This window comes from Drosophila obscura, unplaced genomic scaffold (genome assembly GCF_018151105.1).
Source record: "Drosophila obscura isolate BZ-5 IFL unplaced genomic scaffold, ASM1815110v1 contig_1, whole genome shotgun sequence".
NCBI classification, from domain to species: Eukaryota; Metazoa; Arthropoda; class Insecta; order Diptera; family Drosophilidae; genus Drosophila; species Drosophila obscura.
Window position 1 is genome coordinate 6,208,340 of NW_024542679.1, and position 26,638 is coordinate 6,234,977.

The 26,638-nt window shown below is 46.3% G+C and overlaps 8 protein-coding genes and 1 long non-coding RNA gene across 25 annotated transcripts in view; 5 read left to right on the top strand and 4 right to left on the bottom strand.

The window, feature by feature from the left end:
* The window catches only part of LOC111067477 (four and a half LIM domains protein 2), a 60,130-nt gene extending 49,927 nt beyond the window's left edge, over nt 1-10,203 (bottom strand). Inside the window, exons 1-2 of the mRNA XM_022356549.2 lie at nt 10,136-10,203; nt 8,262-8,491 (exon numbers count right to left, since the gene is read on the bottom strand). Of these exons, the coding sequence (XP_022212241.1) occupies nt 8,262-8,345 (84 nt within the window). The 5' untranslated portion in view covers nt 8,346-8,491; nt 10,136-10,203. The remainder of the gene's footprint in view (nt 1-8,261; nt 8,492-10,135) is intronic.
* A 357-nt stretch (nt 10,204-10,560) lies between these two features.
* On the bottom strand, nt 10,561-12,408 carry LOC111067480 (coiled-coil domain-containing protein 22 homolog). The gene has a single exon (XM_022356555.2). It carries the CDS (start codon nt 12,327-12,329, stop codon nt 10,665-10,667), a length of 1,665 nt encoding a protein of 554 aa, XP_022212247.2. The 5' UTR covers nt 12,330-12,408; the 3' UTR covers nt 10,561-10,664.
* Nucleotides 12,409-12,996: 588 nt separating this feature from the next.
* LOC111067491 (cilia- and flagella-associated protein 52) lies at nt 12,997-15,627 on the top strand. Its single transcript, XM_022356567.2, has 5 exons — nt 12,997-13,504; nt 13,568-14,272; nt 14,344-14,573; nt 14,633-14,849; nt 14,912-15,627. The coding sequence occupies exons 1-5, from the start codon at nt 13,083-13,085 to the stop codon at nt 15,558-15,560; spliced, it is 2,223 nt and encodes a 740-aa protein (XP_022212259.1). The 5' UTR covers nt 12,997-13,082; the 3' UTR covers nt 15,561-15,627.
* A 392-nt stretch (nt 15,628-16,019) lies between these two features.
* On the top strand, nt 16,020-20,170 carry LOC111067487 (UDP-glucose 6-dehydrogenase). Its single transcript, XM_022356564.2, has 3 exons — nt 16,020-16,337; nt 18,411-18,549; nt 18,644-20,170. The coding sequence occupies exons 1-3, from the start codon at nt 16,188-16,190 to the stop codon at nt 19,783-19,785; spliced, it is 1,431 nt and encodes a 476-aa protein (XP_022212256.1). The 5' UTR covers nt 16,020-16,187; the 3' UTR covers nt 19,786-20,170.
* On the top strand, nt 16,727-17,971 carry LOC121403964. Its single transcript, XR_005967585.1, has 2 exons — nt 16,727-17,022; nt 17,880-17,971. It is a non-coding gene; the product is annotated as an uncharacterized LOC121403964 (long non-coding RNA).
* LOC111067488 (SURF1-like protein) lies at nt 20,132-21,289 on the bottom strand. Its single transcript, XM_022356565.2, has 4 exons — nt 21,098-21,289; nt 20,905-21,026; nt 20,646-20,840; nt 20,132-20,584 (listed from the first exon to the last, which is right to left on the bottom strand). Exons 1-4 carry the CDS (start codon nt 21,287-21,289, stop codon nt 20,200-20,202), a joined length of 894 nt encoding a protein of 297 aa, XP_022212257.2. The 3' UTR covers nt 20,132-20,199.
* A 333-nt stretch (nt 21,290-21,622) lies between these two features.
* On the top strand, nt 21,623-22,818 carry LOC111067485 (ubiquinol-cytochrome-c reductase complex assembly factor 1). The gene is made up of 4 exons (XM_022356562.2): nt 21,623-21,771; nt 21,887-22,075; nt 22,135-22,386; nt 22,451-22,818. Exons 1-4 carry the CDS (start codon nt 21,715-21,717, stop codon nt 22,730-22,732), a joined length of 780 nt encoding a protein of 259 aa, XP_022212254.2. The 5' UTR covers nt 21,623-21,714; the 3' UTR covers nt 22,733-22,818.
* On the bottom strand, nt 22,728-23,825 carry LOC111067486. Its single transcript, XM_022356563.2, has 2 exons — nt 23,402-23,825; nt 22,728-23,344 (listed from the first exon to the last, which is right to left on the bottom strand). Exons 1-2 carry the CDS (start codon nt 23,571-23,573, stop codon nt 22,803-22,805), a joined length of 714 nt encoding a protein of 237 aa, XP_022212255.2. The 5' UTR covers nt 23,574-23,825; the 3' UTR covers nt 22,728-22,802.
* Nucleotides 23,826-24,576: 751 nt separating this feature from the next.
* LOC111067572 overlaps nt 24,577-26,638 on the top strand; it is a 57,183-nt gene continuing 55,121 nt past the window's right edge. For all 17 annotated transcript variants that reach the window (XM_022356723.2, XM_022356716.2, XM_022356722.2 and 14 more), the window contains exon 1: nt 24,577-24,807. The gene's annotated coding sequence lies outside the window, so the exon portion shown is untranslated. The remainder of the gene's footprint in view (nt 24,808-26,638) is intronic.

Sequence of the window (26,638 nt, forward strand, 5' to 3'; positions counted from 1 at the left end):
GCGTCCAGAGAAATATTGCTGCGCCAAAATGTTTATTGTGAAAAGATTAATAAAATATGTATAACTAACAAATTGGAGCAGTTATGTGTTTATTTTTGGCGATGAAACGGAGCGGAATATCCATGAATATGCGAATCGAATCAAATATTACTCATACAACCCGTTGGCCCCCGCATAAAAAAGACCATGAATTAATCATTCAACGGATATGGTTCTTCTGGCAGAGCAGAGCATAGTGTTCTGCACAAACTCTTTATTTCGCTTTGTTCTTCTTCAAAGGAATCATTCATACAGATGTACATATGTATGTGTGAGTGGTTGGTTGAGGTAGGTTCCCCGAGTCAAGAAAATGTTATAATAAATTTCAAAAATATTCAAACATTTTATGGCTCGAGTGCAGAATAAATCATTGGCAGGCGAAACATCTGCACAACATAGTGAATGGAAAGCATATTTAAGGTATAATAAATCCATGGTTTAGTTTCCCAAATAATGATATACGACGAACCATTCCTCTCTGTTGAGCTGCGAATTTGCATGGAAAATATTTCATTTTCATTTCTTTAAGCCATAAAAAAAAAGAAATATTAATATTTCCTCTTTGATTAGCAAACATCAGAGCTTTCAATGTTATTTTAGGGAATATTTTATTGAACCCTAAAAGTACATGCACAATGACTGGGAACCCCATACCAAATACTTGAGTTATTATGCAACATCTACGTATTGAATGAATATTGACGGTTCTTTTGGGGGGCTGCAAGCCGCTCCCCTATCCAATGCTCCAAGGGTATCAATAATTGAATGACATCCAATTATGAATGAAGGTTTGGCTTGCTGCTTGGATGGCCAATGGCCAGTGCATTGTGTGCAAAGTATCAAATAAATATATGCACATACTCGTACTCGTATATGTTTATATGACATACCATATAACATTTATCCGCTATTAAGTCATGCCACACACAGACGGGGCACACAATGACAGCTGTTTGAGGCAGGGGTGTGTGGTGTGGGGGTCCGCCCAATGCCAACGATAAACGAAAGCAACAAACACAACAAACATTGAAAAAGTAAAAGCCACAAGTAAGCCAAAAATTATGGGTGGGTGTTGAAATTGAAAAATTGTGTATTATATTGGCTGGTATGGTATATCGGATATTGGAATTGGATATTGTATATATTATATATGGTGAATGCCATTGCTGAAGACTTTAACTGCTGTTGTGTGTGTATTTGGCACAATTAACAAAACGGTGAGAGAAAGTCTAGTTTATGGCGACGAGCATTTAAATACCCTAACAGATCTGTCAACTATGGCAGGTACTTTATGGATAAGCCATCCAATTAGCTTCGAAAAAGAAGAATTTATTTGCAATTGATCGTTGATACATTATGTATTTGGTGATCTGATTTTGATGTGTGTTATGTGTTCCCTCGGTTAGGGTATAATTAACACAAACACTCGAACGCACTCTAACGGAGAGAGAGGGTAATGGAGATGTGTGAAGAGATTGGTTAAAAGGGGCAGCAGGAGATGGCCGAAGAGTGGGAGCAGGAGATGGCCGAAGGGAGGGAGAAGTAGCTGGCCGAAGGGAGGGAGCAGGCAGCAGGAGGCTGAAGCGATGGAGCAGGAGAGATTGCTGTGAAGCGGGTGAGCAGCAGGAGGGGTGGAGATGAAGATTGCAGGGGGCGGCGAGGGAATGGGAATCAAACAAAACGACGCCTGGACAATGCGTTCCAACGTGTGCGCCGCTCCGGCCGGCTCCAAAGGAAGTGGGCGAGCATGTTTTTACAGTTATACTCGTAGAGAGCGCACACACAGCTGGTGCGGTGCTGCTGTGCTGGCCTACCATTTCAGAGAATGTGTGTAGTGTGTGTGGTGTGTGTGTGAGAGCAACAACAGTAAACGTGACCGGTTGCCGGCGGGCAATGCACAGAGACCGCGAACTCCAAACAGCAGCAGCCCCAGCAGACGAAACAGACGAAGAGGGTACAAATGAGGGGGAAGAGAAATAGACCATCAGCAGGAGAGAGCAGAGTGAGGAGAGACTAGGAGGGAGGGGAGTACATGGTCCATCCAATATTCGTACTTACATGCGATACCATAATATTCACACAAACAAACAAGCAAACAAACAAACAAACATACAGGCAAAATGGGGCTTGAGAGCCAACACAGCAGCGGCCACAATTATAGCACTGCAATAATAAGCCACGCCACACTGCATGTGGTCCTAAGACATATAAATGGTTATGCTACTTTGACCTCAACTGTACACACATATACATAACATATATGTACATATGTATGTTTACACATAAATAGGTGCCAAGTGGAGGCACGCATGACGCGAGATTTTTGCAAAGAAACAAAAAAAAAAACACAAAAAAACTCTGCCCGCGGCTTAATGGTGCGAAGGGGATGGACTGACTGCTGGGCTGCCTGCCCCCTTGACTGTTTTATTTGAAATTTTTTGGAGAAAGGCCACATGGACATACATATGTGCGGCTGCATGGCAGAAGGAGAAGGAAGGGGCGGTAGGGCGGCGGTAGAGGCAGGCAGAGTGACTGCTTGCATGCCGCATAGTGCCAAATGCTTAACGATGACGTAGAGTTTTATTTTTAAAACAGCGCCAACACGAGAAGTAGGGGGAGTAGGCGAAAAAGGAATGGCAGCATTTCGTCTGCATTATTAATTAAAGAAATATAATCCCTGGCAGTCAAACGAGAATGTTGCTGGCTTACCATTAAATGTAAAACTTACAAAGAGAACTTGTAATGGAAGCCTATTAATTGCTCTCTTAATTTGAGCCGATCCGAGATCATAGCTGTGCACAGCCCTCTCTTTGCTCCTGCACTGCTTTAAGCTTGATCTCTTTGCTCCTAAGTTACTACACTGCTTTAAGCCTTCTCTCTCTTTGCCCCTAAGTTCCTGCACTGCTTTAAGCTTCCTCTCTTGGGTCCTTCCCGAATCAAAGCAAGGTGGCGCTCGTTTGAAGATTCTCTCTTTAAGCTTACAGCTGCACAGCTGAAACCAGAGCTAAAGTTTCGCAAAAGAGCAGAGAGACTCGAGAGACTCAATCCTAACACTTAAACTGGCTTTTCGTTGGGTGTGAAATTTTCGACTGGCGTAAATGATTGGCCAAAATTAAGGCTAAATAGTCGCACAAAAGAGATATAAACATATATGCTAAATACATTTGGATACAAATTGCGGGTCACGCGGGTTCAAAGTCGTCGCAAAGAGATAATAAAAAAAAAAAAAAACTAAAAGATCACACAGAAAAAAAGTTGAATAAAATGCGCGTAGTTAAAGCAAAATTTATGTTTCGAATGGATAATTTTGCTGTTGAAAGAAAAAAAACGCGTCTAATAATAGGCAAAACGATCCGAGCGTAAACTTTTGCTTTAATAGCATTTCGCCAGCTGTTCCAAATAAACGTATTAAAGTCGAAATCAATTAATTTCATAATAACAGGAATAAATGTATGACATAGGCCGACACGCCTCCGGTGGGCCAAAAATGACAAAGGGCGGGAAGATGGAAAAGGAGCAGCAGAAGCACCAGAAGGAGGAGCAGGCATAGGAGATGGAGAATGATGATGATGAGACCATCCCCCAACACCCGCTCTATAACGATAGCGTGCCGGCATTCCATTGCGCAAACACTGCCATGTGATATGACAGGGCCCGCTACCACCTGGCCCTGCCCTGCCCTGCCCTGCCCTGGCCTGGCCCATCCCCGTACCACCCACCCTCGGCTGTTTGGCTTTTTGGAAAGGTGTGCAAGATGATATCCATAGTCGCCCAAACGTCCACTCGCCACTGGTATCTATGTACCCAACTAACACGCCCATTGGGAAATATATTATACTCCGTAACAGAAGACTCACCACACGCAACAATCTACCAAAAAGATCCCAAATGAACACCAAATGAACGCGCACTGGGAAAAACAAGCGTTCCTAAATTTTATATAAATGAAAATTAAGGAAAATTTGATTAAAAATTAAACAAAAATTGCAAAAATTCAAGTATTCTTTTAAGTATAGAATTCTCCCCTTTTGTCAAACATTTTTTCCAGATGAAAACAAAGTGAAAGAATTTAATTAAGAGTCCTACACTTGTCGCTTTAGGATGGAGAATTTTTGAAGAATTATAAGAACGTCCTGGCTATAAAATAGTATGTAGAAACCTGTACCAAAAAGACTCATAGGCCAAAGCCACTCTCTATCCTCACCTGTCATCTGTTTACTATACAAATCAACGAGCCAAAGAGTCTTGGGAAAGTCCAGCTAAAGATACGGTTGTTATTCTCACATTTAACGGTGATACCATCTCCATTCTACATAATCTTGTCTTGGATTGAATAACAAATTTCTCTTTTCCCAGTCATCTTTCGAGACATCTCTTTCCATTCATCAAACTTGTTTGCAGCCGGGAGCATTTCTTTCCCTCAGTGGAGGAGGCGCCGAAGAATCATCGCTAAACAAAATTTCAAGTGGGTCTGGCTCTGGGGGCGCCTTTCATCATTTGAAGCAATTTATTCGCAAATGGCCGTAGCAATGAAAACTAATAATGCAATTAAACAGTTGACAAAGTTGTCAGCGAGATGTCAGATGTCTAGCTAGCAGTAAGCAGTAAGCCTTACCGTACCAGTCGACGGATTGACAATTGTCGCCACCCGTTTTGGCCGTACTTAGCTCGTGGCAAGTGCAAGGCATTTGAGTTGATTTTAAAACGCAAATAAGCCTCTCCAAATGCAAATACATAGCCGCAGCAGCACCTATATACACACACACCACATCTCTATCTGCCTGTGGCATATAGTATATGGAATGGTATGGCATTTGGAAAGCCACAAAAGTAGTGGGGGGGCACCGATAGGGGACAGACTGCTGCTGCTGCTGCAGCTACTGCTTCGGGTTTCACAGTGTCAAAAAAAAAAAACACAAGCTGCAACAAAAAACTGCAGAAAAAATGTAAGAGGATGAAAGATTTTACAGCAGTTAGTCGCAGATTTAGATGCACTTTTTCCAGATCTGATATGGAGTGTAGAAAATATTCAAATTTTCAGAAGGGAACGATTTTTCGAATCCCTTGGATTCCCCTTTAAAGACCATAAAATATGCCATTGATTTGTCAGCTTTCAGCCCTCACATTGATACCCTCTGAAAGAGTATTTTGAACAAAAAGAAGTGCCAACAGAAGCCGCTTTAAGATGATATTTGGGGTTGGAATAATGACTTGATGACTCAGTTCTAGTTTTTATTCAACAGCCCAAAAAGCAGGAAGCAAAAGGCAAAGCAACAAAAAACAAATCAACCAAACGGTCGGGCCATAAAGATTAATATCAAAACAGGAATCCATTATAATTATAATTTTGCCACCTTCTCGCAGGCACTTAAACAACACGCAAGAAATGTTTTAATAATTAATTAAACATTTTTTGCCATGCCTTTTCTTTGAGTGTACGCGAAATGGAAAGTCAAAATGCAACAAAGTTGGGGGGGAGCACAAAAGGCACAGCAAGGAGACAGCAAGATGATGATGCACCAAGAGGCTGGATTCGAAATGACTCAGAAGCCATGGGGGAAATTCTAAAAGATGGATGGAGATGTCTCATCTAGAATCGAACGATCCGGGAAGGGAAACTTTTGCTCAAGCTAATGAAACGATTATGTTGGCTCTGGGCTTTGGCTGAGGCTGTGACTTTTGGCTTATTATTTGTATAATTATGAACGACTTATACATAGTACGCTCGTGTGAGTACGGGATTTGGCTTTTGGTTCGGTCTGTGGAGATTCTTGTTGCCTTTTGCTGCGGAGTGGAGTGGCTGCTCTGCTGCGGGATGATCTCATCGATTGCATCAGATTTCGCACGGCATGTCGTTTTATGTGGCGCGGCAATTTTTCGTTCTCATTTTCGTTCTTTTTCGCTTGGGATACCCTTACTGTGGAAAGGGTCTTATAGCTGCTGGCAGCCACAGGGAAAAAACTTTAAAGGCAACTTTGGATTTGATTTTTACAGTTTCTGTATAAGAATCTAACGAATCGAAGCACCAAATCATTACTACAACTCGGAAAGAGTGAACATAGAAATGATCATGGTGAATGCCACAGCAGAATTTTTTTTCTCTGAGCGTAAAAATCGCAGTTAGCCTTCAAACTGCAAAGGGCATCTAAAATTCGTCACTTTTGAGTAATATTTTCTGCATTTGTTATGTGTTGTGTTTTTTGCTAATGTGCAAACAGCATATGCAGAACATAACCAAATTAGCTGTTGGCACGCCACAAAAACCAACCAACGGAATTAGCATTCAAAGCTGGAGGATTTTAGGGCTGGCCAAGGAAAAACATCATCATTAAAAAAGAAGTAAGCCTATGACATCGATCTGTAATACATATTTGAATGATATAAACAGCAATTATGGGGTTTAATAGAGGTAATTGTAGAGCTTCAAACGCAAGCTGCAATACAAACAATTTATAAGTTCATCCGTTTCTGCATCTGCAAATGTTTTTCCTTAACCTATAATACCCTGTGGCAAGGGTATCCAAACTTTATTCCTCCGCAGCGCATTAGCTTCATGGTCAATGCCATTAAATTCGCTTGCATTAGACGCTTGACTGACAATCGTTGACAGCCCCAGACATAAGTATATATACAATATATATATACATATGTATGTATACTCCCGCACAGGTACTCCTTGGCATGTGCAACCAATTGATTGATCTACAAACAAACTTGTTGCCGACTGTGGCGAATCAATCAATTGACAAAAAATAAAGAAAGAAAGAAAAAGAAAAGGAAAAAAATCAAACCCTCCACTGATTGCTGTGAGTGGAGTTGTCTCTTAATTTGTTTCGGTTTTCGGTGCCCCAAAAGCCTCGCTTGACATCTCTCTCTCTCTCTCTCTCTGTGTCTCTGTCTCTATATCACATTCCTGGGGCGTTGTCTGGTGACAGCTTTTGTCTGGTCTGAATCCAGATCTTGGCTTTAAATAAGTATAAGCTAATTTGCATTTGAATCTGTAACCGTAACCGTTCAACAACTATTAAGCCGTGTATATATCATGTTCTCTCTCGCAAAATGCAAAATGCTAATGCCCAACATCGACTTAATACCAGTTTACAGATCACTCGATTACGGACATTCCATTCCTGACAGGCTACTAGGGGGCGAGTACTATGTACTATAGTGAGGCTCCACATTACATTGACCTCTCATTAAGGCACTGGCTTTGCATTTTAAAATTTGTTTGTCTTTTGTTATTGCTGCAAAGTGTCTTTCTGTTTTCTTTTAATTATTTGCATTTCAAGTGTCTGTAAGTGACGTCAGCATCAAATGGGAATGCAAATCAGAAGAAGAAAATGATTGGAATTCTAATGTGGAATATGTGGAAATTTTAAGCTTGAATTCTGAAAGAATTTAATTGTAAATTGCAGCTAAAATCAAATCAAATCTTACACAAAATTTAAGATTACTTTTTGGCGAGTGCCAAAGGAATGTCTAAAAATATTATTAGTTTATACACACGCTCTCTCTCTTCCATTTATAAACTCTTAGAACTCAAGAGCTGATAGAACAGCAACGATTATGGCTCTTGCCAAATGATATCTTATCAGTGTGGGGTACGGTACCCTACGTGTAGGCCATGGCCAGCGGCAGAATTCGATTAGTCAGAGCTAAGAAAAGCAATGGACTGAACCAAAAATCAAAGCACAGTCTGGAGTCTAGACGGAAATGAATGCCGGCCAAGGTAGGCAAGGGCCAAGACAAGGCAAGGAGTGGGTGATGCAGTAACGGAAATCATAATGTATGTAGAACACTCAGGTGAGGAGGAGGCACTGCTACTGGCTATGGTAGCATTACGACAGAGGTCGGTAGAAAAAGAGTGATGACAGCTATATTTATTTGGACGGCACATTGATGTGTTGTGTTCGACGGATCGAGTACATATATTTTATTGTACATTGCACAAAACAAACAAACGGGGCAACGGTTTAAAAAGTAAATGTACAAATCCATATAGTCCGAACAGAGCAGAGCCCCCCTCCGCCCACCAAAAAATGTTTATATTCTTTTGAAAGGCATCCAATCCATACACACACATACATATGTACATATGTATGCCAAGAATAAAGCGTAACACACATTTGGGGTCGATTAATGGAAATATACACACAGGATGTTCTGGATGGGTTGTATATCCCTTGTATACCTCTCCCACTCTGGTGCCCCTGGTCACTCACCTTCTCGGCAAATTCCTCACGCGGACGTCGGGAAATTGTCGGTGTGGCACCACTCACGAGCTCCTTGGTCGGCGATGGTGTCATATTTAACAATTTTCCTCCTTCTGTCGATTGCTTGCGGTCTGTTCTAATTACACACTTTCCTTCGTATATTGCTTTTGGTTACACTCTTCACTTTCTTTTTGCCTTAAACTACGCGTAGATTATTTATTGTGCTGCCTTTGGCGGTGCTGCGGAACATATTCAATTAAATTTATAACGACAATTTTGTTTTGTTATCAGCTGGCGAATATTTTCCCAATGCTGGTTACTCTGTTTTCTCTTGTTTTTGTTTTCTATAAACAAATTATTGCGTAGCCATTGAAATATGTCGCTGGCGTGAAACGTTTTTCGATTTATACTTCACTTCACTCTGGCAAATACACTTGCAGCGGGACAGGGACAGGGAGGAGGAGGAGGGTGCTATGATAGCGATCAGAAGTATTGGTGGAATGATTATAGCTGTCAGAGGAAGGTTCCTTGCTAAGGATTCTATTTGATTATAATTTATGCTTGGGCTGCTCACATTCACAGATTGTAAAACTCTTTAACTTTATCCAAATCGAATCTCTTTATCCTTTTTAGCTTTTACTTCCACGATAATCGGACAACTTTATTTTACAGCTGCCTCCTACAATTTGCAAAGGGTATTGCAATCTTCGGTGCACCCGCAGTCTGTTTTTGTCTTTCTCCACTTTGTTGCTTTTTGTTTTTTTATTAATTGCCGGTAGAGTGTTTTGCATTGGTATTGGTGTGTGGTGTGGACTACATATAAGTGTAGGTGTTTGCTGTTCTGCCACTGCTCTGCTACCATTACCGTTACAATTTTCAAATTGTTAAAAACAACGGGGCAACGGATCATATGTTATGGAATGTGTTCATTGGCTATTTATAGCAGCAAACGTCACGAAAGGTGAGAGCCGGTGGCCCCAAATAGGCAAATATTACGGCAACCGGAACGACAGACAAAACCATTTTGTTCTTTTTGCTCCGCTGCTGCTGCTGCTTCTGCTACTGTCTCTCCTTCTCCCTTTGCCAGTGCTGCTGATTCTGCTGCTTCTGCTCTCCAGCGTTGATTGAACCGCCCCCTGGACTGCAAAGAGTCAACGAAGCAGAGCCGCCAAATCCCCAAGCCGGCCGGCTAAATGCCGCCAATTAATTTGGTGGAACTCTCTTGTGTGGTGTGTGCGTGTGCGTGTGTTGCGGCACGACGACCTTCACAGATCGCAATTCTAATTGGAATTCAATTGGGAGGGCAGCATAATAATTATGACCTGCAGCATGCCGCACAAGGGCCTTCGTCGACGTCATCGGCAGTGGCAGCAGCAGCAGCAAGCAACAGTTTGTTGAAGGAGGCACACACACACACACATAGAGACACTTAAACACGGACAAACACACACATGCAATGGTCGGCACACACGCACACCGGTTAAACGTGTTATCGGCGCGCATGCAAGAAAAGAACTCAAAAACCAAACTCTAGGCCGGCCACGAAACAAGTTCTGGAGCGGCACAGGCACAGGCACAGCACACGGCATGGCATGGCATGGACAACACAGCAGCAGCAACAGCAGCAGCACCACCACGAAGCCACCAACAACCAACAAGCACCCCAGCAGCACCCAGCAGCAATGCCACTACTCAAGTGTTTTATTTTGATGTGTGGCCAGGCAGCAGCTCAGCTAGCAATTGTTGGTTTTTCGTTTAATTTTAGTTTTTCAGGGAAACCCTAAGCACTGGGACACACTAGAAACTGGCCAGAGGCTTCCACTTGAGTCTTGAGCGGTGCCGAGACCGAGCCCTGAGCACCGCTTGGGCAGACGGACGCTTACTTTGAATTAAAAACCAACGAAAGTAAATCAACAACACAAAAACGAAACGAAAGCACAAACACGGAGAGAGACACGCCGACGACGCGCGCGGTCCAAAAATGAATTCAAGCAAGTGGGGCAGTAACGGCAGCTGCCAAAGTTGGAGCAGGTTTCATGCCGGACAGCTTTTGATCGAGTGTAATATCTATCGAAGAACTGCCAGCAGCTGTTTGCTCGCGGTCGATTCAAAATACAATTTATATACAAAAACTAATCACTTTTGGCACTAACCACATAGTATATAGATGTACCGGTTCATACAAACAAACGGTTGCAGTGAAATTTGCGTCGAGAACACCCAAACACTTCGGCCTGGTAATCTCTATCGAAGAACTGCCACCACCAAGGAAACAGCTGTTTTCTCGCGGTTGAATAAAAAAAATATATAAATACAAAACTGGTCACAGTTTTGGTTAGTAAAATCAACGCTAGGCGGTGACTGCTTTGATTTATTACAATTGGCACTAATACATAGGTAAAAGGGAGGGCTCTAGGCCCTGGCAACACCGTTCTCCACTGTGCTTATCTGCGACTGCAGCTCCTGTATGTGCAGCTCAAACTTTTGGATGTCGCCGGTGATCTGCTGCAGGCTGGTGAGGACATTCTTCAGCTTCTCCCCGTCGATTTGCACCTCCAGCTCGCGGATTTGCTTGGTGACATTCCCCGTCAGGGCAACGCACTCGACCAGCTCGCTGCAGTTGGCATGGAGCTGGGCCAGCAGCTTGTACGCCTTCTTTGCATGCAGATCGTGCTTGGCGCTCTGGAAGAGCAGGTCATCGGTGTAGTTAAACTGGCGCTGCAGTTGAGCACCAACCACATTCAGCTGCTTCTGCAGCTGTCGCGTGTCGTCGAGCACCTTGAAGATGTCCGCCCGCTGCTTGCGAATGTTGCCGATGAACTCGTGGATGCGACGCGTGTACTCCTTGCGGGGTGCCAGCGACTGGGTGGCCGTGCGAAGGGCCGTATTCAGTTCGTTGTGCTGTTGCGTCTTCTCCTTAAGCTCCAGCTCCAACTGCTCAATCCCATTGCGAATACTCTGGACGTGCTGTGCCTCCTTGGCCGTTTTCAGGGTCTCCAGGGTGTCCAGCAAGGGCCGACGATAGTCCTGCCACTGCTGTGTCAGTGTGTGACGCTTGGCTTCGGTGGCCTGCAGCAGGGCTTCCAGTTTGGTCACATTCTGCTCTGCATCGGCCAGCACCAGGCAGGTGCGCTCGTGCAGCTTCAGCTGGGGCTGAATGTCCGCCAGCTCCTTGGTGGCTTCGCTCTCCCGCTGCTTCAGTGCTCCTATTCTAGCCGCGTGAGCCTTGCGCTCGCCCAGCAGTGTCTCGCACTGGGAGCGAAGCTTCTGTACCTCGTCCGTCAGCTCCTCCAGGGGCGTCATCTCTGCGGCACTCGCCGCCGCTGGCTTCTCTGTGGCCAGAACCAATGGAATGACGGGATCTTCGCTGCCCAGAAGCAGCAGTCCCGAGTCGGTCAAGCCATGGCCCCAGCGCTCCAGATCGTTCTTGTGCAGCACCGACGCAATGAGATCGTAGGAGCTGGACGCCGTCTGCTGGAAGAGATTGGGCGCCTGCTGGTCAAAGTACTGCTGCACTTCCTTGGTCCGCTCCTCCGCATTGGCCGATGGCACATTGAGATTCAACTTTGGCCGAAAATCTATGCACAAGCTGCTACATCCATGCGATTTCCTGTTGCCCACCGCACGACAGAACTGCGGCACCCAGAGGGCCGTCAGCTGGGCCGTCAGCTTCTTGCGTATCTGGCGCTGTAGCATTTCCCTGCCACTCAGCGGGTGCGACTTCCCTGCCAGGTCATCAGCCGCCTGGCGCTCACGCGGCAGCTGCTCGATCAGGAACATCAGCAAGCGCCGCAGCTCGATGGGATTGGGGTATAGGAATGTCTGGTAGCCAATGTCGCCATGGTAGCCGCTCTCCTTGCACCTCTCGGCCAGGGCAGTGGCCACGCTGAACCGTTGAGCCATCGCACCGCCGGGCAGACTACGCGGAACCTCCAACGCTGGACGGATTTCTAACAGGCAGCTGGAGACAGCGCGCACCACCAATTCCGGCGTGAAACTGGCCAGCTCGTCCGTGGGCTCTATGCCGGCGTCCACCTGGTGCAGCTGGTGCATTATTATCTTGTCCACTTCGTCCATAGCTCGTTTATTTCTTTGTTATTTTGTCATTTTAATTAATTCTTGTGTGACGATAACGATAAAAATACCATCCATCCAGACAATCCGTCGATCAAACGAGACTTAACCCACTAAACCCCCTCTATTTAAAATGTTGAGCACCCTTTGTTAAACCTCGGAAAACAAAACTGTTTGTAAAGGCTCCTTGTAGCTCCATCCTCCTCTTTACTTACAAAACAAAAATGACCACCGATATCTTTCACCTGTAATGCGTAGAATATGTTAAAGTTGCATAAATTTCGTGGAAATATTAAGTACCCCCCCTGGTCGACAGAGGGCTAACGTTATATTTGATTGATTGAAATCGTATTCCATGATTTTGATATTAAGTTTAATATTACTAGCTAGTTAGCCCTCTCAGCCCCAAACAAATAATTTTATCCGATAGATACAGCAATTTTCTACAAGATTGGCTAGTTTTCAGAAGTCCTTTTTATTGCATTGTTTACATAAAAAAGTTCAAACAAAAACGGCCAAAGCATAAAACGTAAATGTTGACTAAATGCGACGTCATTGTTGCTGGTCAACCGGGTGCAAGCGGGACAACTATATGAGCATCGGCTTCCAGGCAACGGTTGCCATTTGAATGTATATTTTGAAAAATTAACAATCTCTGAGCCGGCTGTCAAAGCGGCTTATGGCCAAACAATAAGCAAACAAATATTCAAACTAGAACTGTTCGTTGGTAAAATATATTTTATTTTACGATACAGTATGGAGCCACCCGAGCAGTGCCAGCAGCTAAAGCCGCGTGCAATTTTCGGTATTAACGGTAAGGTGGAGAATGGCGTGCGTCAGCATCCGAATTCGAGCGACATTATATTCGCATTGGGCAACAAAATCGGCATTGCCGATCACAAAAAGAACACGCAAGAGTTCATGCCGGGCCACAGCAACACCATATCGTGCCTGGATGTTAGCAAGAGCGGCAAGTACTTGGCCTCGGGCCAGATAAATCACATGGGCTTCCGCGGGTACGTCATCATTTGGGACTTTCATCAGCGCAAGGAGATTGCGCGTCACGACCTGCACAAGGTGAAGGTCCAGGCAATATGCTTCACGGCCGAGGATCGATTTGTGGTATCCATCGGCGGCGTGGATGATGGCTCGGTGATTGTCTATGACATGGAATCATTGTAAGTGAATGAGGGGGGCTTGGTGCGCGTCTAGGGATATGACTACCTGTTTCCGATTTGCAGCTCCCCAATTTGCCGTCAGCCAGCTTCGCGTGCCATCTCGGGGAATGCTCTGAGTGTTCGTCCCATGCACAATAATCCCTTCTTCTTTTTGACCGCTGGCGATCGCCATCTGCGCCTATGGAGCATTCTGCGCGAGCAGAAGAAACTGTACGTCCAGGACGTGCACATGGCCAGCAAAACGCGCGTCTTCTACTGCGCCCGCATCAACAAGAAGGACGAGATCGCCTACCTGGGCACCGGCACCGGCGATATAGTGAAGATTACGCTGAATTGCTGTGACCGCGACCATGTCAGCAAGCCGGGCACCACCAGCGGCATCTTGGGTGCCTTTGGCACACACAATGCCCGCAAGCCCTCGGGCAGGGACTGCAATCGGTATGTGAACGGGGTCCGAGCCCTGTATATCGTGAACGATGGACGCCTGCTCATCGGTGCCGGCAACGGCGATGTGGAGCTGGTGGAGGAGCGCACCGATGTGCCGCTCATCAATTTTCGTGACTATCCGGGACCCACCTGGCCATATCTGCGCGTACTCAAAACGACACGCGTTTCGGGGCGCATCTCATCGTTCGTCCGCTCCACCCAGGATTTGGTTTACATTTGCACCGACACCAACGAGATCTACGGCCTGACCATTACCACGTGGAAGCTCAAGCTGCTGCGCACATGCCACACCAAGTCCGTCTACTGCATCACATTCCCCAAGTGAGTTCAAGGGAGAGTTCACCACCCTCCCCCCCCAAAGGATTGTGTCTTAATTGCGTGTCTCGTTGCAGGGCCTATGCCGCCGTCTTTGCCACCTCGGGCAAGGAATGCATTCGGATTTGGTCGTCGGGCCGCAAGCAGGAGCTGCTCCGCATCATGGTCTACAATTTCAACTGCGCCGCTGTGCGCTTCACCCACGATGGCACCAGCATTGTCTCGGTGTGGAACGATGGCATCATACGCGCCTTTACGCCCATCACCGGGCGACTCATCTACGCCATTCCCAATGCACACAACAAGGGTAAGCGCTGCCACCTGCCACCTACTGCATCACCATTTTGATCCACTCCTCCATTGCAGGCTGCAGTGCCCTGGCAGTGTCCTCCACGGGTCGCCTCATTGTCACCGGCGGCATTGAGGGACAGGTGCGTGTGTGGAAGATTGATCCGTATCGCCAGTCGCTGCTGGGCGTGCTCAAGGACCACTCGGGTCCCATCACATCGCTGGACATTAATCATCTGGGCACAGAGGTCATCTCGGCCTGCACCGACGGCTCCTGTGTCATCTGGGACCTCAAGTGAGTGCCACCTAGTGATACCTCAATTCCTCCAATGATCTGTGCCCTTGTGCCTTTGGCAGCCGCATGACCCGCAAGCAGGTGGTCACTGCCAACACACAATTCATGTGCGCCGCATATTTCCCCACTGGAGTGCAGGTGCTCACCTGCGGCTCGGACGGCAGGATCATCTACTGGATGGTGTACAATGGAGCTATGATACGCGAGCTGACCGCCTCGAAGAAGTCGTCGGTCAACTGCATCTCGATGAACGATACCGGCGACTACTTCATAAGCGTCGGCAGTGATCTCCAGGTGAAGCTCTGGGACTACAACAAGGGCGACGTGGTGGGCGTTGGTTCCGAGCACGCTTCGTCCGTGATCAGTGCCGCGTACAGTCCCTGCCTGAAGATGTTCGTCACCGGCAGCACTGACGGCTCGCTCATCATTTGGGACGTGCCCAGCGAATTCTGGGGCAGACCAAATCCCCCAGATGCCCCAGCCTACTCGCTGCCGAAAACGGCTTCGAAGGGCAAACTCAACGACGTCGCTTCACGCGTGGACTCCGGCTCCAAGGTACAGGCTAAGGGCGAGAATATCGATGGTCTGCTAAAGGCTACGCCCAAGGACGACATCTGCTGTGTCGAGTGTCCGCCCTGCGCCCAGAAGGAGAAGAAGGCTTCCGATCCCTTTGCCGAGTGCAAGATTGTCCCCGATGTGAGGAAATGTTGAGCGTTCATTATTTAGTTTAAGTTATCAATCTGCAATGTGCAATGCAAAAATAAATTCAGTCGTTCTCTGAGTTTTGAGTTGTTTGATCTGCGCGGGAAAAACCGATGACTTGAGGTTGTTACCGCCAACTATCGTTCCAACTATCGAGAGCTCATACTATAGCGCAAAAATGAGTCGGGAGAGTGTTTTGAGTGCTCTCTTTCGACCCACGGTGAGTTATGTGGTAAGGTGGGTTTTTTCCTTGAAAGCTCTCGATTTTGTGCCGTTTTCCTCACACCTTTACTTTTATCAGCATTTAAAAGTTTCCCAAATAACCTCAAATAAGTCGTTGATATGTAGCAATTGTAGTTACCGTGTAGTTAACATGTACAAAAAGGGAAATTTTTTAGTCGTCAAAAACATCGTAGCAACATCTGCCAATCAAATTTAGTTTACTTTGCAGTTGTTTCATTCCCATTTATCGCGCTCCAAGCTCCAAAAGAGCTCCAGCGAGCTTTATTCCCCGAACCGACCGCACCACCCGCGACACAACAACACAACGCAGCGCCACAAAGTTTTGATAATACGCACGAGACGGACGTACGTTCATTGGCAATTAGCAAAAAGAAAAAAATAAATCACGGCAAAATGAAGGTTTGCTGTATTGGGGCTGGCTATGTGGGCGGTCCGACATGTGCGGTAATGGCACTCAAGTGTCCCGATATTGTTATAACCCTTGTGGACAAAAGTTCGGAGCGCATTGCACAGTGGAACTCGGATAAATTGCCCATTTACGAGGTTAGTGTTAAGTTTAATGTGTGTGGATTTTTGTTGTTTCCTCTCCCCTCTCCGCTTCTTCCTGTTTCTTGTATCTACATAGCGGTGTGTGTGCGTGTGTATTAGTGTGTGGTTTATTCATCGCGCCCCTGGTCTGGCCTTGTAGCTGCAAATGCTGGAGGGGGGGTAATTTGTATGGCCTAATCCTAAACAAACAATTCATCAATCAGAGAACTCACCACGAGATCCATCGAGAAAAAGAGACGTGCGTTGACCGCGCATTCCGCTCATGCTCAAGTGGGTCTGCCTCCCCTGCCCTACCCTCCAAAAACCAGTTGCCAGCCAGGCAGGCAGCCTCTCCATTTGAATGGATAGATGGGAGATGGTATGGCCAGTGCGTGTCTGGCATTGAGCATTGGAGCATTGGACACACACTCCATCGTACAGGTGCTTTGGCTTGGCGCACTTGGGGCCCCCAACAACAAGGTCAATGGTCAGCGAGCGGCGGCACAAGTGTGTTCTCCACGACATTAGTCATGTCATGCACAAATGTGGTTCGGGCGGGGGTAAGGGAAAATGATTCGCCAAATGATTGCAGCAGAAAACGAGCGTGGGAATCGATTTTACGCAGAACACAACAGAATCTGCTGCCCAGTAAATTTCTCTCAGTCTCTTCCCCCACTCTACCAATGAAGCCATAAACGTTGTAAGCTGCTCAAAGTATATATTTATTTAAATTCCATGGGTTGTCCCCAATTCGAGAGACACATAGTCACTCGGTTTACTGTCGCATTTCCGCCCTGTCGGCTTCCGTCTGCCCCTATTCCCCATTCCCTATTCGCCAAGAGCTCTTAGCTTCTTATCTGTTCTGTTGGGTCTACCAAAGCAAAAAGTCTCTTGCCCAGCGAGTGGCTAGATAAGCACGAGTACGGCACGGCAATTGCTGCTATCTCGGGGTTTGTTCTGTGGAAATATATATAAATTAGTTGGGAAATTACTCCACGCTTATCGCGAATCTTTAGAGAGGGGACAACAGCATGAATACCCAAAACAATGAGTAGAAACGTCAACGTTTAGGACGGTGTCCGTCAAGGTCCGTTTATATTTGTTTGTTTTTTTTTTATTGGTATTCACTTAACGTGGACTTGCATCACCATCAGCGGCAACGTCATCAGCATCTCAACCGGTGGCAGTGCATTGGCTCGTATCAAAGCGGCCTTGTGTCAACCAGCAGCCCATCGATCCCCATCCTCTTCCTTTTTTTTTTTTGTAATTTCTTTTTTGCATTTGCACAATTGGTTCGTTTGTTTGTTTGTTTCATTGTTTCATCATTTCCCCACTCTAATGGAACACGTGTATTCTCTTCGTTTCCCCACTTTGCTAATTTTGCAACAACATTGCAAAAAAAACAAAAAAGATGCAGAACTTATCAGAGAAGATAAGAGAAATTTCTACATTTCCTTACCACAACAGCCACTGTCCAACAAAATTCGGGGCAGAAGTTTTCGTTGCATATATTCCCAAATAAAATAAAGCATTTATTAACACCAGCTCTTCCCCCAGATATCTGGTATCTGAAATGTATCACCCAGCACCCCCTCTGCCAGCCTGCCGAGTTCAATGAACATTCAGCGGAACGAGAACAAAAAATGGAATTAAATCTGGTTTCAAAATGCTGAATGAAAGGCGGGGGGATTGCATAAGCTGGCGGAGAGATCTCATTGAGGCAAGACTCAGTTTCAGTTTCAGTTTATTATTAAATGAATCGCTGAAAATGCTGCAAGGCACGTAAACACAACGAGATAACTTAATTGAAGCTATGAAATGAATTGGTTGTGTTGTATTAGGTTACCTCCTGTGAGACGCAACAATAATTGGATAAGGTACTACCACGTACACACACAACAGACACAACGCGAATATAACGCGAGTATAGAAAGCAGGTTTAATCTTATCTACAGCCAAATGTGGAACGTCACCAATAGAAGCGACGGCGGGCGCAGATCGTGACTGGGGATTATAAGCCAGAGAACTGGGGCACACACACACACACACATTGAATGACATTTCTCTTTCTATATTGTAACCCCACAGCCAGGTCTGGATGAGGTCGTTAAAAAGTGCCGCAATGTGAATCTCTTCTTCTCCACGGACATCGAAACGGCCATCAAGGAGGCGGACCTCATCTTCATATCGGTGAACACGCCCACGAAAACGTGCGGCAATGGCAAGGGTAATGCATCAGTCACTCAATCATCCCTGCCTCAATTATTGACCATCTCTAACACTCGTTTTTCTTTTTGTTTGCTTGTATGCTCCATGTGCAGGACGTGCAGCGGATCTGAAGTATGTGGAGAGTGCAGCGCGAATGATTGCCGAAATAGCGCAATCGAACAAGGTTGTGGTGGAGAAGAGCACGGTGCCGGTGAGGGCGGCGGAGAGCATTATGCATATACTCAGGGCGAACCAGAAGCCGGGCATCCACTATGACATACTGTCCAATCCGGAATTCCTGGCGGAGGGCACGGCCATCAATGATCTGCTGAATGCCGATCGGGTGCTGATCGGTGGCGAGGAGACGCCCGAGGGCCATGAGGCGGTGGCCAAGCTGTCGTGGATCTACGAGCACTGGATACCCAAGCAGAACATTCTCACAACGAACACCTGGAGCAGCGAACTGTCCAAGCTGGCGGCGAATGCCTTCCTCGCGCAGCGCATCTCCAGCATCAATTCGCTGTCGGCGGTGTGCGAGGCCACCGGCGCAGACGTCTCGGAGGTGGCTCGGGCCGTCGGCCTGGACTCGCGCATTGGCTCCAAGTTCCTGCAGGCGTCGGTGGGATTCGGCGGCAGCTGCTTCCAGAAGGACATACTGAACTTGATCTACATTTGCGAGAATCTGAATCTGCCGGAGGTGGCGACCTACTGGCAGCAGGTGATCGACATGAATGACTACCAGAAGCGTCGCTTCTCGCAGAAGATCATCGAGAGCCTGTTCAACACGGTGTCGGACAAGCGAATTGCCATTTTGGGCTTTGCCTTCAAGAAGAACACGGGCGATACGCGCGAAACGGCGGCCATAACCGTGTGCCAGACGCTGCTGGAGGAGGGCGCCAAGCTGGACATCTACGATCCCAAGGTGGAGCCCGAGCAGATCATCGACGATCTGACGCATCCCAGCGTCACGGAATCCCCGGAGAACGTCAAGAAGGCGGTGCAAATCCACAGCGACCCATACAGCGCTGTGCGGGCCACACACGCCCTCGTCATCTGCACCGAATGGGATGAGTTTGTGGACTTGGACTTCCAGCGCATCTACCAGTCGATGATGAAGCCGGCCTATATCTTTGACGGGCGCAAGATTCTCGATCACGAGCGACTGCACCAGATCGGCTTTCACGTCCAGACCATTGGCAAGAAGTATCAGCGGTCCGGCCTGCTACGCTCCTGGGGCATTGTGCCGCAGCTGTAGAGACGAACTGTTGGCGGGGACAGTGGCATTTACACTTAAAGTTTCTCCAGTATTTACGCGACTAATTTGTAAATATCCCGCAACCGTAACCGTAACCGTAACCCTATCCGTATCCGTATTTGTATTTGTATCTAGATTCGTGTGTGTGTTTTTTATATAGTTAAAGTATTCAAGCTAGGCACGCCCAAAGGACAGGGCGTTTAGCACTCCTTTGAACCGTATTTGTATTCCTATTACCGCGTCGATACCCCCGCCCCCCCTCACACGAGGATCGACTCGACAGTTGCAATATTAAACCTTACAGCATAAGCACATACTGTATATGGCTCATTAAAAACGCAAAGCATTTACACGAGAGCATGTAAATTTTATAAAAATAATAACAACAAAAATGTGTGTTTGCATTCGTTCCGCTTAGAAGGCCAGTCGCTTGACGATCTGGCGGTACCACAGGAAGGAGGTGGCCGCCGACAGGCTGAACCAGGTGACCAAATACGACATGTGATCGTTGCGCAGTGTCACGCGCGTCTGGCCACCAATGGGTCCGTTGCGCATAGCCTGCGGATCGTAGACGGCATCCAGAAACACTGCGGCAGCGCCAGTGGAGGCGCACATGCGTGGCAAGTCGCGGTACAGATACATATTGGCGTTCTTGTGGTCGGGCGTGAACTGTGGACGCGACTCCCCCTGACGCACCACAGCCGTGAGCTCCACCTCTGCTTGTTGCTGGGCCTGGGCGCGTGTTTCCGGATCCACATGCTTGCGGGACACCCAGCCGCGATTAATCAGCACAATGTCACTGCCAAGAGAGGTTCACAGGTCACGTAACGGTGTGGGGGTATGCGCTGACAGCAACTTACTCTCTGTCGGACAACTGAAAGGGGGTCACAACCAGGTAGCCATTGCCAGCGTCACGCTGCGAGAATAGGCCGCCCTGTGTCTCCACACCATCGGGGCGTATGAGCGAACGGGGTCCCATGCGCATCTCCTTGTCGTGCAGGAAACGTCCACGCACCTTCACCAGGCGATATTCCATGTGTGACAAATCATTTAAACTAAAAAGCAATGTAATTTTATAACAGGAAACACTTGGTTGAGGTATAGAGGGAGGTGGTATACTTTTCGGGCAGATCTACTGCTGCCATGCTTAGCTGGTCGTGCAAATCCTTAATTAGTTGCTCCTTCCAGATCTTGCGCTTTACCTGCCAGCAGCCCAGGCCGAATGTGGTGGCGGGTATGAGCTGGCAAATAGAAATTGAATTGGTTCAAATATTAATCACTTAAAGACTGAAAATGTCACCCCACCACCCACCAGCAGGAACCAGCCAAGAGCTGTGATTTTGTCTTTATCCTTGGGCTCCGCTCGAATGCTTGTGGTCCACTCTGCCGGCGAACGCTGTTGTGTCATCTTTCTGGTGACCGTTTGCAAGGCATTTCTGCTGCTGGGCAACCGCGACAGTGCCCAGGCACCTTGCCGGCACATTTGTGTACTCATACGCAGCATATCTCGCCTATTTGATTGTTTTAACTTATATTTATTTACAATTTACAAGAAATTCCACATTTAACCAGCACAGCTGCTAACCAGTGCTGCCATTTTAGCTGATTTCAGGCTATATTTAGCTTTTTTTTTAAATAGCTTGTATTAGCTGTTTAGCATTTGTTTGAAATAACGATTGTATTAATGGTATAATAAGATCACTAAATTATATTTTTGGGGGTGTATTTAGTTCTAGTCACTAACCATACAGTATGGAGTCCTAGTTTATTGTTCAGCTTTTTTACTGTTGGCTATAGCCATTTTTTTGTATTCTCATTTTCCGAAAGTTGGCAGCACCGTTTGAACAGCTGTTTGTGGCTGTTGTCGCGTGCCATTAATATTTTTGTATAGACGAATTTGTTTTAATACATTTTAGAGTATATTTAAATATGCAGTGCACTCGGGCAGTTGCAAGGCTGGCCACCGGCTTATCCAGAATCCACTTGGTAAGCCAAAAAATGTGAAACCAACTTATTTATTCATAAAACATTAATTTCAATGCACTGCCGTGCAAGTCTTATATAAACTCGGTAATAAGTTGCGTTTCTTGTTGCTCCGCAGGTAGGACAGCCGACTGCAGCTCTCTCGCTGGTATATGCTCAGGCCCCCTGCCGCCTGTGCTCATCCGCCAGAGTCGTGGACAGCGCCGCGGATAAGACAAAGCCGACAACGACACCAGAAGCACCGGCAGACGATGGCATTCTCAAGCGAGTGCTGAACAAAGTGGGCTTCACGCCCAACACAAAGGCGGTAAGTGGCGCCACTGAATTATGGACCTGTAACTACGGATTTCTCCTTGTACCCGGCAGCGCCTCAAGGTGACCAGTCATCTGCTGTACGAGAGCGTGGCGGATAAGATCAATTATGTGGCGTTCTTTCGGGACTTCAGTCTGCCGAACACGTTCAACTCGTGGTTCCTGGTCACAGAGCTGCACGTCTGGCTGCTCCTGATGCGCTCCATGGCCGAGGGCTCGGAGACGGGCGAGGATGGACGCTTCCTGCGCAACTGCATCGTGGAGGCAATGTGGGGAGATGTGAATACCCGTGCCAAGAAGTTGGGGGTGAGTGGAAGTGGCGCACAATATCTGCTGTTATCTCTGCTAATTGATCGTTGATCCTTTCCAGGCGCATAATCCCTCCCGGACAAGGCAACAAATCGAGACGCTGTCGGAGCAATTTCAAGCCGCACTCATTGCCTACGACGAGGGCATCATGTCGGACGATCGCGTGCTGGCCGGCGCCCTGTGGCGACGATTCTTCGAGATGAACTGCGACGACTATGCGCAGATTGAGCGACTCGTTAAGTACGTGCGCCAGCAGGCCGTCATGCTGGACAGCTTGCCCCGGGAACAGTTCATCACAAAGCCCAAGGTGGCCTGGCTGGATCTGGACAAATGCAAGGTGTAATTTTAGTGTTTTCTGTTTGTTTTCTTTCTTTTTTTTTGATATAGTTGAGAGTGTGTAGCAAGCTTATAAACTAAATAACCAAATCATCCACGGGCTGATTGTGCAATGCGCGGAGCTGACACTTCAGAAGAAAGGCCATGATCCGCCGCTCAGCGCGCTGGCGCTGCGGCTCCTTGAGCTGCTCGAGTACTTCGTCCATTTTGAGGAAATAGCTGCTTGGGCAAATGGGGGCGACTTTCCTCTCAGTGCTGCTGGTGGGCGGATTCTGCTCCTCCATATCTTCATAGATGATTTCATCGCCGGCCTCCCCTTCCTCAATAATCTCTTCGATTATGAACGCATTTTCGAGCTGCATGCCGCTGCCATCTTTGTACTCCTCCCACTCGACTATTGGCGCATCATTGGCTTGCGTGGACATCGGATCGTCTGGCGATGGTGTGGCCATGGCCTCTGCAGTGGCCTTGGCCTTGCTCCTCGCGCTGCTCGGTCGGATATTTGCCAGAAAGCTCAGGCGTTCAAGGTACGGCCAACTGGAGCCCTTGGTGTCCGCCCGCCGGAATTCCTTGCGAAACTGGTAGTGCAGATTATTCCAGCGCATCAGGCAAAAGTCAACTGTTGAGTGTGAGTGGGCTTTAATGAAGGCTTTCAGTGGGACATTTTTGCACTTACCATCGCAGCCCATGATCTTTGCTATTTGCGCCCAAATCTCCGTTTTGGCCTTCATGACATCGTAGTTCGAGAGACCCGAGCGCTTGTAAAGCACCGACTGGGGCTCAACGAGATCAATTAGTTTAAAATCGAAGGGTCGATGCTTCTTGTAGCTAGTCCGCATTCTAAACATATATGTACGTGCGTTTCTGTTTGTTGTTTACATTTCTTGCAACCCGACAAAGATTGTTGTTGCTGTTGGGTCAAAGGCAGGAGCACTGGAAAGTTAATAGTATACGATGAATGAACAGTAAGTACAAGCCAATCTTGTAGAAAATTTATTGATGATTCGGTTAAAATTATTTGTTTAGCGCTGTGAGGGCTAACTAGCCAGTAATATTAAACCGAACATCAAAATCGAGGAATATCAACGAATTTTGTCAGTATATGTACGGTATATTCTGGGGTATTTTTGGGCTCACAATTGAAACGCAAGAACGAGTCGGGAGAGCGTTTTGAGTGCTCTCTTTCGACCCATGGTGAGCTATGTGGTAAGGTGGGTTTTCTCCTTGAAAGCTCTGGATTTTTTGAAGTTTTCTTGGTCAAACATACCTTTACTTTTTTCAGCATTTCAAAGTTCTCTTGAAGCTTTCTTCCTTAAGAGGAAGAAGCAAAACGGGGATATGATGAAATTTTTGACATCCATGCAATGATCGATTTTATAAATTGTTTTTATTCATTCATTGTTACTTAGGTTTCAAAGCAGCTTAAGCTGCTGTATTCCAATTGGAGTACAGAAGCTTAACAATATTGCAAGGAAATATCCCAATTGGGTATACAAAGTGTCATACATACGTTGATATGTAGCAAGTGTGTAGATACGGTGTAGTTAAAGGGACATTTTTGTTGGCCTTCTTTGTAGAAACCTTATTTTATAGACAATCCCATAACAAGAAGTCATTAAAATAAGCCAGATTTCAGAAAATTGATTCATCTATCTGATAAAATGAAATGTTTAGTCGTTTAGGTCCTAAATAGCTAGTAATACTAAATCGAATATCAAAATTGATGAATATGATTTTCCTCTGTATATTTACGGTATATTTTGATAATGGCAAGGTATATTTCGGTATATTTCCGAGGGTCAGAAGGTATATTTCAGCGATAAGCCCGCGGTCACACTAGAACCAAAAACGCCGCGAACCACGAAGCAACGGAGCTGTGCCGAATTTTTTTCTGAATTCAGAAAAGTCCGTTGAATCTATATATTTGATATATTTGCAAAAAAAAATTCAAATCAAATATATATATATCATGAAACAACGGAAGCCGCGCGCGTCGTATCGTCGAAGTTTTAATTAAAAGTTGTGTCCGGAGCGCGAAAAAGGATTTGTGTTTACGCAAAAATAGTTAAATATCGCAACAAGGTAATGGAAATTCCTCCCTTTAATAATCCCCCCCAAACAAGTGTAGAGATGTAATTCAAAGCAGCGCGCAAAGACTAATACAAAAAGTGCCGGAAAAATGATGTACAAAAATATGTAATAAGAAGAATAAAGGAAAACGCATTTAAAGTACGAGACGCCGACGCTTACATTCTCATCTTTTGCATATGCGGCTGAGTGTGAGTTTGCGGGTGTGTGTGCGTGTGTGTGTGTGTGATAGTGGGAATAGCAAAAATCCTGGACGCCACTCCTTTTGCGCAAATAAATTTAATAAAAAAGGAAAGAGGAAAGAGGAGAAAAAGGTGGCTTGCGGCTGCTGTATAATAGAGCGAGAGAGAGAACTAAAACGAAGCTGCGCCGGAGTCGAAAGAACAGAACACATAAAGTAATACGCAAAAAACACATACAAACAAAAACAATAAGCAGGAAGAGGAAGGAGAAGGAGGAGAAGGAGAGTGGTGCAACACCAATCTTATTGTTGATTTTTAAGCAGAAATATGATAAAAATAAATTGCAGGCAAAAGCCGACGACGCCGCCGCCGCCGACCCAGCACTCGGGTAGCGGCATTTTTGTGCACCAAAGCGGCTGAGGTGTGCAAGCAGAAAGGGGGTGGCATATGTACATATATGTGTGCATGTTCGTGTGTGTTGTCTGTCCCTGTCCCTGTTCCCCGCAATGCGCAGAAGCGAAGCTGTAAAACACCGAAATTCTAATTTGCAATATTTCACTCTTTAACCAACCAAAAAAAAAAGGCCAACCAACAGCTGGCCAAGATCCCGAAACACCTGGCAAACCTGACCACAAGCGCACTTAACAGTTAAACGGCACTCCATCTGGCATTGGCTCCTTTTTATGGCTTTTAATAACTCGCAAAAACGAAAACTGGTTTCGGTGCAAGGCTTTTGGAGGCCCTTCTGTGTGTGTGTGTGTGTGTAGGTGCAAGTGAGCAGGAAATACCATGGCAAAGAACCGTTGCTGATCGGTAAACTGCAGCGAAAGAGAACGTAGATCGGGTTAGCACAAGGTGTATGAATTGAGGGTAAGGTATTCCCGATCTTAGATTTTTTTTTTTACACCTTATTTTTCCACTCTCCGGCTGGTTTCCTGCAGCTAAAATGTGATTTTTATGCGAGGCAAATCTGCCATCGTCGCACCCTAATATTACTATACCTTGGGCGAGCACAGAAAAGTGCAAAGAAATCAAGCAAAACAAGAGGCAAATGACTTTTATTATACCCGTACTCAAAAAAGAGTTAAGGGGTATATTAGATTTGTGGTAAAAGTGGATGTGTGTAACGCAGAGAAGGAAAATTTTCCGACCCCATAAAGTATATATATTCTTGATCAGCATCAATAGCCGAGTCGATATAGCTATGTCTGTCTGTCCGTCTGTCTGTCTGTCTGTCTGTCTGTCTGTCTGTCTCGATGAGCGCCTAGATCTCAGAGACTATAAGAGCTAGGGCAACCAAATTTGGTTTCCAGACTCATGTGATATCCCACTGCTACAAGTGTATTTCAAAATTTCGCCCCGCCCCCTTCCGCCCCCACAAAGAACGAAAATCTGTGGCAGGCACATTTTTAAAGATACGATAAAACTAAAAACGCAGTATCGTAGAGAATGACCATATCTACCAGACTGCCGAATCTGAATCAGATCGGATCATAATTATAGCCAGAATGAAGAAATTAATTTTCAGTTGCTTCACCTCCCCCTCCCGCGCTCGACAACACAACTCATTTTCCTTCTCGCTCGCACACTCTGCAGCGTTCAGTGCGCGAGCAACCCCTAGCGGAGGAGATGTAGAATATGAA

Excerpts from the sequence above, each read along its gene's own strand:
- LOC111067487 (XM_022356564.2), top strand. The coding sequence starts at position 16,188 with ATGAAGGTTTGCTGTATTGGGGCTGGCTATGTGGGCGGTCCGACATGT. Across the intron at positions 16,338-18,410 it reads ATAAATTGCCCATTTACGAG|CCAGGTCTGGATGAGGTCGT; the intron begins GTTAGTGTTAAG and ends GTAACCCCACAG. Across the intron at positions 18,550-18,643 it reads AACGTGCGGCAATGGCAAGG|GACGTGCAGCGGATCTGAAG; the intron begins GTAATGCATCAG and ends CTCCATGTGCAG.
- LOC111067491 (XM_022356567.2), top strand. The coding sequence starts at position 13,083 with ATGGAGCCACCCGAGCAGTGCCAGCAGCTAAAGCCGCGTGCAATTTTC. Across the intron at positions 13,505-13,567 it reads GTCTATGACATGGAATCATT|CTCCCCAATTTGCCGTCAGC; the intron begins GTAAGTGAATGA and ends TCCGATTTGCAG. Across the intron at positions 14,574-14,632 it reads TCCCAATGCACACAACAAGG|GCTGCAGTGCCCTGGCAGTG; the intron begins GTAAGCGCTGCC and ends CCTCCATTGCAG.
- LOC111067480 (XM_022356555.2), bottom strand. The coding sequence starts at position 12,329 with ATGGACGAAGTGGACAAGATAATAATGCACCAGCTGCACCAGGTGGAC.
- LOC111067488 (XM_022356565.2), bottom strand. The coding sequence starts at position 21,289 with ATGCTGCGTATGAGTACACAAATGTGCCGGCAAGGTGCCTGGGCACTG. Across the intron at positions 20,841-20,904 it reads GCAGTAGATCTGCCCGAAAA|TTTAAATGATTTGTCACACA; the intron begins GTATACCACCTC and ends ATTGCTTTTTAG. Across the intron at positions 20,585-20,645 it reads TTTCAGTTGTCCGACAGAGA|TGACATTGTGCTGATTAATC; the intron begins GTAAGTTGCTGT and ends CTCTCTTGGCAG.
- LOC111067486 (XM_022356563.2), bottom strand. The coding sequence starts at position 23,573 with ATGTTTAGAATGCGGACTAGCTACAAGAAGCATCGACCCTTCGATTTT. Across the intron at positions 23,345-23,401 it reads AAAGATCATGGGCTGCGATG|TTGACTTTTGCCTGATGCGC; the intron begins GTAAGTGCAAAA and ends CACACTCAACAG.
- LOC111067485 (XM_022356562.2), top strand. The coding sequence starts at position 21,715 with ATGCAGTGCACTCGGGCAGTTGCAAGGCTGGCCACCGGCTTATCCAGA. Across the intron at positions 21,772-21,886 it reads GCTTATCCAGAATCCACTTG|GTAGGACAGCCGACTGCAGC; the intron begins GTAAGCCAAAAA and ends GTTGCTCCGCAG. Across the intron at positions 22,387-22,450 it reads CCCGTGCCAAGAAGTTGGGG|GCGCATAATCCCTCCCGGAC; the intron begins GTGAGTGGAAGT and ends GATCCTTTCCAG.